Here is a 13,035-nt window from a genome sequence, read left to right as displayed (position 1 = left end):
AACATGGGCCAAATTGTTTTGGACTGCTTTAGTTAGACAATTGGGTCAGAGATCCTACCAACACTGGTGGAACAGAGACAAGCTTAACTTACAGAATTTTGTGCCAAAAGTTTTACGTATTTAAAAAATCAAAAGGACAAATTGTATGTTGCAAATTCAAAAGAGAAAAAAGGCAATACATATTTTTAAATCTACTTGGTTACTTTATTATTCTTTGCAGTCATTTAATAATTATTTTAGTTTGGATTTTACCAGTCTTTGCTTTTATTTTTGTGTTTTTGTGAATTTTCTGTGGATTTTTCTGCTAAAGACTTTTGCTTCTGGAATCTCTCCTTTGCTTCTGCTTCAGTTTTTTGCTTGGGCACACTTTTCACGGGTGCTTAGTTACCTAGTCAGTGAGCTAGTGAGTTGGCTAGTTACCTAGTCAGTGAGCTAGCGAGTTACCTAGTCAGTGAGTTACCTAGTCAGTGAGCTAGTGAGTTACCTAGTCAGTGAGTTACCTAGTCAGTGAGCTGGAGAGTTACCTAGTCAGTGAGCTAGTGAGTTACCTAGTCAGTGAGCTAGTGAGTTACCTAGTCAGTGAGCTAGTGAGTTACCTAGTCAGTGAGCTAGTGAGTTGGCTAGTTACCTAGTCAGTGAGCTAGAGAGTTACCTAGTCAGTGAGCTAGTGAGTTACCTAGTCAGTGAGCTAGTGAGTTGGCTAGTTACCTAGTCAGTGAGCTAGAGAGTTACCTAGTCAGTGAGCTAGTGAGTTAGTTAGTTACCTACTTTGCACATGAATATTAAGCACACCTCGCTGGCGTGAAACACTTGCTTAGAGAATAAATCTAAATAATACAGAATAAAACATAACGTTTGTATGAAATTTAACTGTAAAAGGATCTGTTCGCTCCCTGTGTTTGGAAGAACGCTTGAAGCTGGCGGGGTGGGCGTGGTCAGTTTCAGACAAGGGTTCAGGGAACCAGTCAGGAAACGCCTTCTTCTAAGCACTCGTGAAAAGTGTGCCAAAAGTCAAAAGCAGAACTGCAGCAGAAGCAAACGAGATTCCAGAAGCAAAAGTCTTTAGCAGAAAAATCTAAAAACAAATCCTCAGAATTCACAAAAACACAAAAATAAAAGCAAAGACTGACAAAATTAAAACAGTAATAATTTTTTAATAATATATTTAAATATATATTTTAATTTTTTATCTTTTGAATTTGCAACACAATTTTTCCTTTAGATTCTTAAAATTTTAATTACAGATTTTATTTTTTTGTGTAAAACTTTTGGCACAAAACTCACTCCATAACCTGCTGTCAACTAGTTGGGTTCAGATATCCTTTAATGCTTTCAAAAAGGCCAATAGTCAGAGCTATATGCAGATATTAAGTGGATAGATTCAGTATTATGGCTGTGTATCTGTGTATACAGTCCAGTAAAACAGTTGCAGTCTTAAATGCACAAGGGTTGGAGCATCAATAAGAAAATGAAGACACCGCTTATGTTTAAATGTTATTTTTATTAAATACTTTCAGACGTTTCAATAACAAAGCTATAATGAAGATCTACTAACATTCAAACAAACACTTGATATTTTTAACTCATGGTTTTTATTAATCGTATGGTCATGCAAAAATCCAGCATCCAATTAAACTCAGATTATAGTCATATGTAGCCCCATCATATGGTTACAATGCAATAAATCGACTAGAATCTGGGGAACATACTAAGGCTTTGATATTCTTTTTTTGTCTTTTTTTTTTCTTTTTCTTTTAAACATCACTTCATTTCAGCGTTGAAAACAGCCATTTTTCCATTACCTTGAGAATGCAGGTAACATATATATATATAGATAGATAGATAGATAAAGATTTCCATTTTTAAGTTAACACAGACAGTGAAAAATATTACCAGAGTAGACATGCATATTTTTCCTCCTTCTGTCCAACTGCATATATGGTTTGGTTTGTTGTTTAAGTGAGTGGCCTTTTTTTTTTCTTTTCTTTTTTTCCTTTTTTGAGTTATTTCGGTTGGCGTATCGTAAGTTCTCCCTCTTATCGCAAGCTACGTAACATAAGAACATATTTTTCCCCTTTATAAAACGCTCTGCATTGTATTTTTTTTTAAGGTGACCATTCCTTATGGCTGTGTGGAGACACTAGGATGAGAGAGAAGGGCGGGCCTCAGAGGACAGGGCAACGAAGTCAGAAGAGACGCTACTTGGACGACATCACACTGGAACTGTACAAGCACTGCACCAGGGCCCAAAAAGGAAACTGATGGGGCGGAAAGGTGTCACAGTGCCTCACTGGGTGTTCTGTGGTGAGTTAGATATGTTTGATATATACAACTGAATCTTTCCTTTTACCATTTTTCTTATCCTTTTCTTCCATCAGATGAATCTTGTCTACTCGCAGCCATACTAATTACTGCTAAATACAATGAAAGGAGCATAACGGCTTAGAACAAAGTGAACAGCGTATGCATTAAGCCTTTCCCGCATGGGGTCACTGATATTATTCACGTTTCTACTTTTTGACCACAGTGAAAATAAGCAGTATTCATGTCACACAGATATACACACACACAGATATGCCTTAAAGGGAGAACACTGTGTCATGTGAGCATTGAACACACAACCACACGTCTCGTTTGCTTTGTGAACGTGCATTTTACAGCATGATCCATGATTTTACCTATTTCACCAGTGCACTGGAAGTCCATGAGCATGTGTTTTTAGGGATGAAGACGGACAAAGTGGGCGTGTGCAAAATTGGCACAGCCTAGGCTCCACCCACAACTACAAAGGGCAACGGGCACTGCATTAGTATTTACATAAACAAACGAAACAAAAAACAAAAATATATGACCCAGAAAATACACCAACACTAAGAACACTAACATTAGAACATTACAACACAAACTGCCACAAAAGGGGCCGATAAACCCAACAGCCTTTCAGCATGACCTGGACTCACTGCTCTTAGCTCCTCCCCCTTTCTCTCCCAAGTCAGACTCAGAACTTCCATATCCTGAGTCACCCTCCATCCTTCCTTCTTTCTTCCTCAGGACTAACCTGCTCAGGCACTGCTCACAGTGAGCCTCGGAGACAAAGCACAGGAAGTGAGCGAACAGACGGAACGACACGGACAGGACCAGACCTCGGACAGCAGACAGCAGGCAAGTGTGCAGGACAGACCAACACAGTGGGGGTGGGAAGGGTGTAATGGGGTTGCACGGGCTGGTGTCAGGGTCCCCTTTGGAGAAAGAACCTGTCGGAGAGGGCTTTCATAACCTGAAGTTGCAGAAAAGTCCACGAGGAGTGAACGGAACAGCATAGCATCTCAGGCTAATGTGCAAAACAGTACAGGCCATTTCAATTCAATTCAATCCAAACATGCTTTGAACAGTATAGAAAAAAAACAAATGATATGCACAAGAGGCCGGAGCCCTGGGAAAGTGAGAGAGAGACAGAGAGAGAGAAGGGGGCACTAAAAGACGATGTATGTGAGAGTAGTGTTTAGCCCCCCCTGGCAGGCAGAAGACGAAGGTGTGCTCAGAACACACTGATAAATTGAAGGGAGCGTTCTGCAACTTCAGGTTCTGAGGACTCAGGTATCACACCTGCCAACAAGCAGACAAACAAGCAGACAGGCCAAGTGACCCAGCCCATGTTTGTGTTCTCGGTAGCTGTGTGTGTGTGTTGGTGTGTATATAGATAGACATGTACATGTGCTTCTTAAAGCACAACAGAGCCAACAGGCTAAACTAAATAATACACACATTCACACACACACACAAACATGCTCACACCCCCTCGAAAGCTCTCAAAAGTTCCCTTTACACAGACACTAAAATCATTTTTTGTCTTTTTTTCCCTTCTCTTTATAAATATCTATGTATACACAACTATTAAACCGTGCCCCGCTTTTAAAAATCAGCTTCTTTTTTTTGAAAACACAAAATACTTTTAAATACAGCATTATTCAGGAGATAAAAACCAAGAGTTCCACAAAATAACACAAAAATACTTCAAAAAAAAATTAAAATAAAAATAATAATAACCGTCCTCACAGCTTCCCTCCTTTTATCAAACAGAATAAAAAATATTGTTAAAACAACTTCTGGTTGATGCCTAAATTCTACACTTTGGTAGCTTTACTCATGATAATAAGCAAAGTTTTAGTTTAGCCCCTCAAATATCCCACTCCTCACGTGACATTGCATCCAAACAAGACTTATACATGTTTAAAAAAAAAAGAAAAAAGAAACAAAGGCAGAAAAAAACAAAACTAACCAAAAAAAAAAAAAAACACCATCCACTGAAACAGTGGGTTCTCCTTTTCACTATTTCACATTTCAGATTTGAAACTGCCATCACTTTCAGCCCTGTTAATAGTGTGAGGATCAACAATCTCGATATTTTACAACAGATTAATACTTTAAACACTCTTTCCGAACGACGGGCAGAAAAGATGGGATCATGGGCAAAAAGGACAAGACAGCGCCCCCTTTGGGCATCAGAAGCATGCAGCATCCGGAGGGCGGGGCCACTTGCCACAGCCGGCCCCCACGTCTAGCTACGGTAGGACTGAAGTGGTGGTGGCCACAGTTGGCTTTCAATTTTTTATTTAATTTTTTTTTTTAACTTGGTTGCGTTATTTTTTCCCCCCTCATGTTTTCTCTTCAGGCCGGGCTCCTGGCGCCAATCCAGCCACCGAGAAGAAATGCTCCAATTATCCAGGTAAGCTGAAAGAGAGACATTTACATGTTGACAATTAACTGATGATTTTTGTATAAAAAAAAAACGTAAACAGTCCTCCTTTAGCAATGTAAGAGCTTTGCTTAGGGACAGAATGAAAAAATCTTAAATCAAACTATACAACAAAATTGCCATTGGTCATCAAGGACCTGTAACAGAGCATTTATTTAAAGTTGTGTGGAAGTTATGGGTTCATGTTAATCAAAAACTGCTTGTGTACTGACTTGCAGTGTGTGTTTGGTGGTACCTGTGCCTGGTTTGGTTCACTGTAAAGGTGCAGCAGGTGCTCCTGAGCAGTGGAAGTGCACGTTGAGCCATTTAGCATCGCGGCGGTGCCACACACGAGTCTCTTCTGACTGGCAGCTACGCGGACGGCCCTGGCTGTCGATGTACTGCGTCAGACGGATGTATGCAATGCAGGCTGCGTCCTCTCCGATCAGGTGCACGTGTGGATTCAAGATGGTGGTGTGCACTGGCTTGCTGTTCTTACTCAAGACTGCAGAGAAATACAGAGCAATACAACATGTACTCACTGAAATACAAGGTTTACCAGACTCAAGGTGCAACATGTACAGATACATAAGTGTGTACACAAGCCAATAAAGAATAGGACATGCAATTTCTCAAGTTGTGCAGTTGTATTAAAAAAAAATATTTTTTTTATAAAGTCAAATGAGCACTGGATGTTAATCTACACAGATTTCTCTCCTGAATTGGGTGAGTAATGCACTTCCATTTATTTATAGTAGGCTTAGATTCCTAAATTTCTCCAGCACTAAGGCTGGAGCATCAGCGGCTAACCGCTATCTCAGGAACCCTGAGTGTTCTGGTAAGCCAGGGCGATATTAACTAGTGTTTTGTTTTAACACGAGAAACGTGCGGACTACAGTCTGATACACTAGTATACACTAGCTGGTAATACTAATGCTGCTCCAGCAGTGCTAGCCAGGGTTAGCAGCAGGCTACAGGCCGATAATACTCACCTCTAAACGGGGAAATAGCGGTTAGTGGCTAATGCTTCTCCAGCCCTGGTGCTAAACTAAAACTCCTGTATACAGCTGCACTTCAGCAAAGTGTTTTTACTGCTTCTTACAAAATTGATACATAAGGTGCACTGACTATTTTTGGAAAAATTACAGGATCTTAAGTGCACCTTATATTGTGAAAATTACCGTACTAGTTTCTGTCTGAATTTTGACACGTCAGTGAGAAAAGAGTGAGGTATGGTGACTCACGATTTTCAAAGTAGAATTTGTGGAAGTCCATCCCCTCCACCAGATTGCCCAGTGCCTCAGGTTCAAAGGAGGTCAGACCTGGATCACAGATTCTCCTAAAACAAGAAAAGTGAATGAAAAGAAAAAATCTTGTGGAATTCATGTTATAAAAACTGAAGCTGCTTTGAGAGCAATGTGTTCCTAAGGAAATGCTAATTAAGTTTTGCAGGCTGCAAAATGTTAAATAAAATTTCAGGCAATTATGATGTGCTGTTACACAGACCAAAAAAATATCCCAAATGGTGGTGATAACCATAAATAATCATTTAATGTCTGAATTTATCAGATATGCCAGTCTAGTTAATGTGTAGGAATGTGTTACTCACGTGTAGGCCTCAAAGTCTCCATTGTTGATGGCCTCAATCAGCTGTTCAGTGATCTTAATGATCTCCTGCTTGCGTGCTGTTTCCCAAAGAAGCAAGAAAGTTAACAAAGCAAATAACTCTCAGCTTACAGATTTATCTCAACTAAATCCAATATAAAAATAAAAAGCATGCTAGCCCATCCCACCCCATGCAAGTCCCAGGCTATCTACCCTGAGTGCTTAATCTCTTACTACTGCCTCACTACTCTACCTAAACTCTACAAGAGGAAGCAGGATTGTAACTGCCTTAACCAGAAACTTTTAGTCCAATGATTTAGATTAGAAGCAATGTATCCTAAATATCATAAGCTTTTGATTTGGTCTATTGCTGTAAATAATATTCCAGTGTGCTCTCAAAACACTCAACTAAACATCATACCAGATATGATGGGTTTGTGTTTGGAAGGAGGAGAAAAGCAACAGTGCTGCATATTAACGTTATCTACTGTAGAGCAATACAACAAATGCAAAGAGTGGGTAACACTAGAAATATTTTTTTTTTCTAAAGGAGAAAAATATCAGAATGTAGGAACTCTGGCCACAACATGCCATGAACACACTGCTCTATGGAGTGTGCTAATACATAACGCACGACATGTTTGCCAAGTCAACCGTATTCTAATTGTTTCTCCTCTCTGAAGCTGCCACGTGTTGAGCTAATTCTACGCTCTGCAGTCTACAGCACTTACACTGCTGTGAACTGCTGCTGCCTGCTGCTGCTCTGGAGGCTGGGGCAGGCACAGCAGGCTCCAGATCAGGGCAAGAGCTCTGCCTTCTACTGCTCCATGCCACACGCTTCACATCATGCTGCACCTCAGCTGCAAGACAACGGCATCAATCAACCATAAGGGAACTAAGCCATATACAAAGACACACCCACTCTTAACGCCACAGCAAACCAAAGCAGTGACAAGAGAACCAAAATCACTCTACTGACCATCTAAGATTTGTTTAATATTTTTATAAATTAAGTCGAACAGAAGATATACTAAAGGTTTGTATATTCATAAGCTTTTTTTATTATCTAAAAGACTGGTTCAATAAAGAAATTAATCAATTTATTCAATCTAACTACTGGTTCATTGCAACGGAATTTTATTACTTTGTGCACTGCTGGTGTAAAATTGAATAACACTAAACTAAATCTAAGTCTAAGATTTGTCAGAGATGCACTGGGTTTGTTTTTTTAGTTTTTTAGTTTTTAGTGCACTAAAGGCTATTGTGTAAAATTGAGGAATTGAAAATCAAGGACATTAAAAAACTTAGCAAGTGATCTACTAAGTCAAATCAACAAAAGAATTACTGCTAAAAACATCTGCCACGAGATCTTAAATAAAGTATATAAATATAGTTGCACTATAAAGTAAATAAGCAGACGATAAACAACAAATTAACTAAAATTAGGTGGATTTTTAAAAACAAAGCTTTTGTCATAGTAGTTTAATAAACAACGCTAAGCCAAACAGACCTAAGTCTTTCAGATACAATGACATTGTTTCCTAATAGTTTTATTAACTAACATTATTATGCTATTTGATATTCCCCTTAAATCAATATCATAATTAACTGAATGTTTTACCTCAATTATATTAATAAGCAAACATCACAGCATTTTTTGGTACAAGCTGCGTAACATGCACAGATGGCTAAATGTTTGATAAGCTGGATTTGGACTGTTTCAAAACAATAGCAGCAAAATAATTTAAAATGCTTAACATTTAGTGTTATAACCATTAAATGTTTTTTTTTTTTTACAGTTAAGAAACTGTAATATTGCATTTTAATATTGAAATTTTATATTGCAAAGTCTGAGTTACTAGTTATTACCACTCTGAGGATAAAGTGCTAACTGAAAATCTCCCTATAGCACGTTGTCACAGTGAATGTAACATAGGATTTGGGCATGTTTAAGAGGTGATTTAACATTGGCAAAGGGATGTTAAAACAATACTAAAACATGAGGCAATTCTAAAGATGGTCAGTTGAGTGATTTTAAACGGATTGACTCCAAACTGTTTTCACACAGTCACTACAGACATTCTGTAGGATAGTCTTCCAGAAAATAATTACAGAACCGAAGCACTACTCACAGCACTCAGTAAATCACACCACCACAACACAGGTTTGAAAATAGTCTAATAGAAAATCAACATGTGGAACATAGTATGAGAAATCATAATATAATGCTCCAGATATGCACAAACAGAGTCTACTAAAGCAGTGCACAAAGCAAACAGCAGGTGGCAGCAGCCTCTCACTAGTGATGATAGTGTTCCTAAAACTAGCAGCATAAATAAAAAGTGCACACATCAGACAGGTGAACTACACTATACACAAAAAAGAATGCATATAATAGAGTGAGAATAAAGGGGTAGGAATGAAGTTCGGAACCAAAGACTCATGCTTGTTCTGCTGAAGATGCATCCCTAATTCTTCTGTATTTATCAGAGTAAATGCACATTTGAGCTGACTCAAACCCCTGACCACAACCACCCTCTTTCTAAGAGGTCACTAGCTCTTCACAAAGCTCAGAGACATCCTCACCACTGTGTACAAGTGCTCAAGCTCTCCAGCTTGTTTGTTACTTCTAAAAGCTCACCACAATGCATTCTTGCTTGTTAACAGTGCTCCAAACTGTTGATTTTGGCTGCCTCTGACTGATTTATTAAGAGTTCTCAGCCTCATGGTGGCCAGCTTAACTAACACTGGCACTTCTTTGGCCTTCATGTTGAGAAAAAACAGTACTAGATTGTAAACTGCCAAATCTAGTATCGGCTCCAGACCATTGATTACAACTAATCTGCAAGTACAAAAAACAACAAAACGACACGAAGCTGACCAAGAAACGGAGCAGCGAATAGCAAAATTATTTATTCCTTTAAAAATGATATTTTTAATGATATTTTCTATACAGATAATTAATTCTACACTTAGGAATATCTCTCAGTGTATTCCAGTGATGCATCCAAAAACAACACTATGTCACTATCCAAACACTCAAAAAATGCTTAGGCATTTGTTAAATTTTGATATACCTGTGTAATATATTTTTAATATATTTAAATGTATCTTCACATGTATAATTAAGGTAAGAAAAGTGATTAATATAATCAAATGTCAAAAATGCATAAACTTTCCATGTAGAAAGATGGAATGACTGAATTTTCCTTTCAAATCTGAAAACTGCTTTGGTCACACCAACCATTATATATATATATATATATATATATATATATATATATATCACAATACACAATTCTGCTCAGTTTGATCAATTAGATACATGCTGCAGTAACACTCTACTCTTCTAGAAAATCCTTTAAATGTTGGAACACTGCTGTAATGAGGGGATTACTGAGATTAGGCACTGAACCTTAAAATAGCTAAATTCACTAATTACACGATATGTGTACAAACATTTGGACATACAGTCTGAGAGAGTGAAGTATACAGGCAGTAACAAGCAGTCCACCCACAAATGGTGTGAATCTAAAAAAATCCACTGTATAGCCCTGAGCTTGTTAACCCAGTACAGTTCTTTTCAGTTTTTAAGTAAGTAAACAGATACACATTCAGCCATGTAGGTTAACTCTATATACTCTTGAATAAATAATACTAATATTAAAAGTTATTTGACACTCCTAGTGAAGAACAAAAATAAAGCATGTGAAAGTGATGGTTTGAGTCAGAGAAGACACAGTGAAGTCAGTTAGAGAAGAACTGCAGGAGGAGACTGAGGAGATCAGTCTGAATGGGTGTCTGGGGAGAAAGGAGAAATTAGAAATGATAAGGTCAAGGGTCAGAAACAAGTCTCGGTCATGGAAGTAGACTTACTGGGAGGTAGGAGGGGGGGAGGAGCCTCAGTCTGAGGCGTGGGCTCCTCAGAGGCACTGCATTGGCTGACCACTGCGCTGTCACTGCTAACCTCTCCGACTGATACTGATACAGCCAATCAAGAAAAACAAAAACACATATGATGTGCAGTCTATGATGGGACCAGTATTGGAGGCTTAAGAGAACAGCAAAATGAACAGTTTTGCTTATGCATGTAGCCACATTTACGTTTCTATTAACAACTGTACAACTTGCAGTACTGTGAAAAAACAACAAAACACCAATCATTTACTACATTTCCAATAAAAATGACCATAACTTTATGATGTTCATATTTTAGGGATTATTTGGAATATGAGTAGATATAACCCAGACTATGCAATGTGGCACCATTTACACAACACTAAATCACTCAACGGTAACCTTAGTACCAGACGTGTCATTACAATTTATACATCATATATAGGGCTACAACTAATGATTATGTTTGAAAATAAATTAATCTATTGAATTCTTAATCAAATAAAAAGGAAATATATTTATTAACATAATTAATTTAATATATTTGAGAAAATAATGCTCAGATATAAAATATTTTAGAGAACTAATCACTAATGTAATTGTATAAGGAACACAACCTACCATTACTAAATATATTTTGTATATTTAGGTGTTTATATGAAGAATTAATTATTATATAATAACACAACAACAGTGTAATGCCAACATACACTTGGCTGTGACTCTCAAACACTATTATACAACTTTAGAGACTTCTACAATGCTTTACATTTATTATTAAAATGTTAAGATTAATTTATGTTACTCTAAATGTAGCAAACTCACAATTAAATTAGAAAGAAAAATTCACTAAAGACGAGTGAGATATAAATTTACTATAAATGAGACATGTAGTTTAAACACTCTAGTAACACTTTGTGAGAGAAAAAAACACGACTTGTCACTAATGTTAGCTTGACTAAAACTACAGCTTGATTTGAAACTGCAGAACTAAAATTACATTTTAAGTGACTTCATTAGTGTTTTAGTATTAGTTTAGAGTATTAGTTGCAGCCCTAATAATGTATAAAATTGTTTTGAACATATCAACACACAGCTAATACAAACCGAGTCCTCAAAAAGTAAAAAAAAAAAAAGGCAGACCATCAAAACTATCCAAATCAGAAGAGCAGCACTTAAAGCCCTCCACTCCTCCTTCAGATATTAAAACAATCCATATCAGTGTTGATGTGGAGCAGATGAACAAGCCTTTACTGAGACATGGAGGACATATTTTCAGAACAATGGACAGACCACCCAGATGTTTGGGAGTTGAATAATAAGCAGCAAACAATGTTCCAGTTTCTAAGGCTGAACTTTGAGATCATGGAAAAAAGTCTCTTCAGGAAAACTTAAAATTAGTCTTCTCAAAATAAAAGAAGCTTTAAGGTAGCGGGTGGAAACAGTAAATATAAATACAATGTGATGATATTATTGTTAAGTTTTTGAGGCTTCTTTGCAATTTTTCTATCAGGTTGTCGTAAAGATGTCCCAGATGGCAAAAAAAATGTATTGGCGGTTTTCACAGGAAATCTCAAAAGACCCGTCACAAATCCACAGCAACTGAGTGTACTTCCAAATCAATTCAAACCAGTGACTGATGCACAAAACAGCTAATGTCACTGAAGACCAACGACTAGCACAAACACAAGCCAATGAGGAATCCTGTAACAAAACCTGTGGACCCAGAACATAGCAAGAATACATGCATAATACACTCAGTCCACAGACCAACAGAGGATATTCCTGAGCAGGATTTCAACATTTACCACGAATATCAATAAGAAAGTAAGAGTGGAATACATTTCAAACTGCCAACAAACACTTGTTGACACTCGTTGATGATTTTATTAAATCCAAAAAGAGGGTGATAAAATTATTAATAAATGTCAATTAAGAATAAGATCATCCTGCAGCTGCCACCACTAAAACACAAGTCCAGAAAGGTCACAGCCGATCTTTGAGTGATATTTTGAGCTGGCAGTGTGAAGCTTTCCTCACTGCATGTACTTGTGAGGGAGCGAGAGTGTGTGGGAGTGTGCTAGGGTGTTATAAAAGCTGAAAGACGGCTCTGTCCAGGACATAGTTTCACTCGGCTACAGAATGTGGGATCTTTGGGCTATTTCTGTCTGACGTCAGCAGCAGGGCTGTGGCTTGGAGAGCCAGCTTTATTACCCTAAATCATCCCTTCTGAACTGCAGAGACGAATAAATAAAAATATAAAAAATGAATCCCTGAAGGTAGAATAACATTAATAATAATTAAACACATCAAAGATACCACCATTTTTCATCTTATAAGTAGAGTAGTTGTCCACTACTAATATAAATGTGTGCACAATATTTTTATTTTTATGTATATGTTTTTGCAAAATATAGTACTGCGCAAAGGTTTTATGCACCTGTGGAAATTACAATAAAAAGTAAGTATTTATTTATCTTATAATAAATACAAATACCATTCATACAAAAGTAGTGGTTTATATCTCCACATCTCTCCTCTTTGGAGGCTAGCATTATTTATAGCTATCATCATTTCATCAGGTGTTGAAAGAATTGAACACAACCATATGGTAACTCTGGGCCTCCAAGAGAAATGGAACAAAACTTTCTTCAGTTTAGTTTGTGATAACTAATTTCTTAAAATAAAACATTCTTGTTAAATTTTACTGTATTTATGTTTAATAGCATCTGTTCATATAATATGTTGTGTCTTTGCAGACATTAACATGCTTACTGCTGAGAAATATGGTTTTGACT

The 13,035-nt window shown here is 37.3% G+C and overlaps 1 protein-coding gene across 28 annotated transcripts in view; it reads right to left on the bottom strand.

Annotated features, from left to right (window-relative positions):
• Positions 1–1,481: 1,481 nt before the first annotated feature.
• camk2g2 (calcium/calmodulin-dependent protein kinase (CaM kinase) II gamma 2) overlaps positions 1,482–13,035 on the bottom strand; it is an 87,165-nt gene continuing 75,611 nt past the window's right edge. For 13 of the 28 annotated variants that reach the window (XM_007258731.4, XM_007258738.4, XM_007258739.4 and 10 more), the window contains 4 exons: positions 6,345–6,420; positions 5,980–6,074; positions 4,992–5,240; positions 1,482–4,731 (listed from right to left, as the gene is read on the bottom strand). In XM_007258731.4, the coding sequence (XP_007258793.1) occupies positions 5,008–5,240; positions 5,980–6,074; positions 6,345–6,420 (404 nt within the window). In that variant the 3' untranslated portion in view covers positions 1,482–4,731; positions 4,992–5,007. Of the gene's footprint in view, positions 4,732–4,991; positions 5,241–5,979; positions 6,075–6,344; positions 6,421–7,071; positions 7,201–10,216; positions 10,322–13,035 lie in introns of all 28 variants that reach the window. The other 15 variants (XM_007258745.4, XM_022684580.2, XM_022684586.2 and 12 more) reach the window with 2 other exon arrangements.

The sequence above is a fragment of the Astyanax mexicanus genome, chromosome 7 (genome assembly GCF_023375975.1).
Source record: "Astyanax mexicanus isolate ESR-SI-001 chromosome 7, AstMex3_surface, whole genome shotgun sequence".
NCBI classification, from domain to species: Eukaryota; Metazoa; Chordata; class Actinopteri; order Characiformes; family Acestrorhamphidae; genus Astyanax; species Astyanax mexicanus.
The sequence above is the reverse complement of the archived record's forward strand: the minus strand, read 5'-3'. Positions and strand labels throughout refer to the sequence as shown.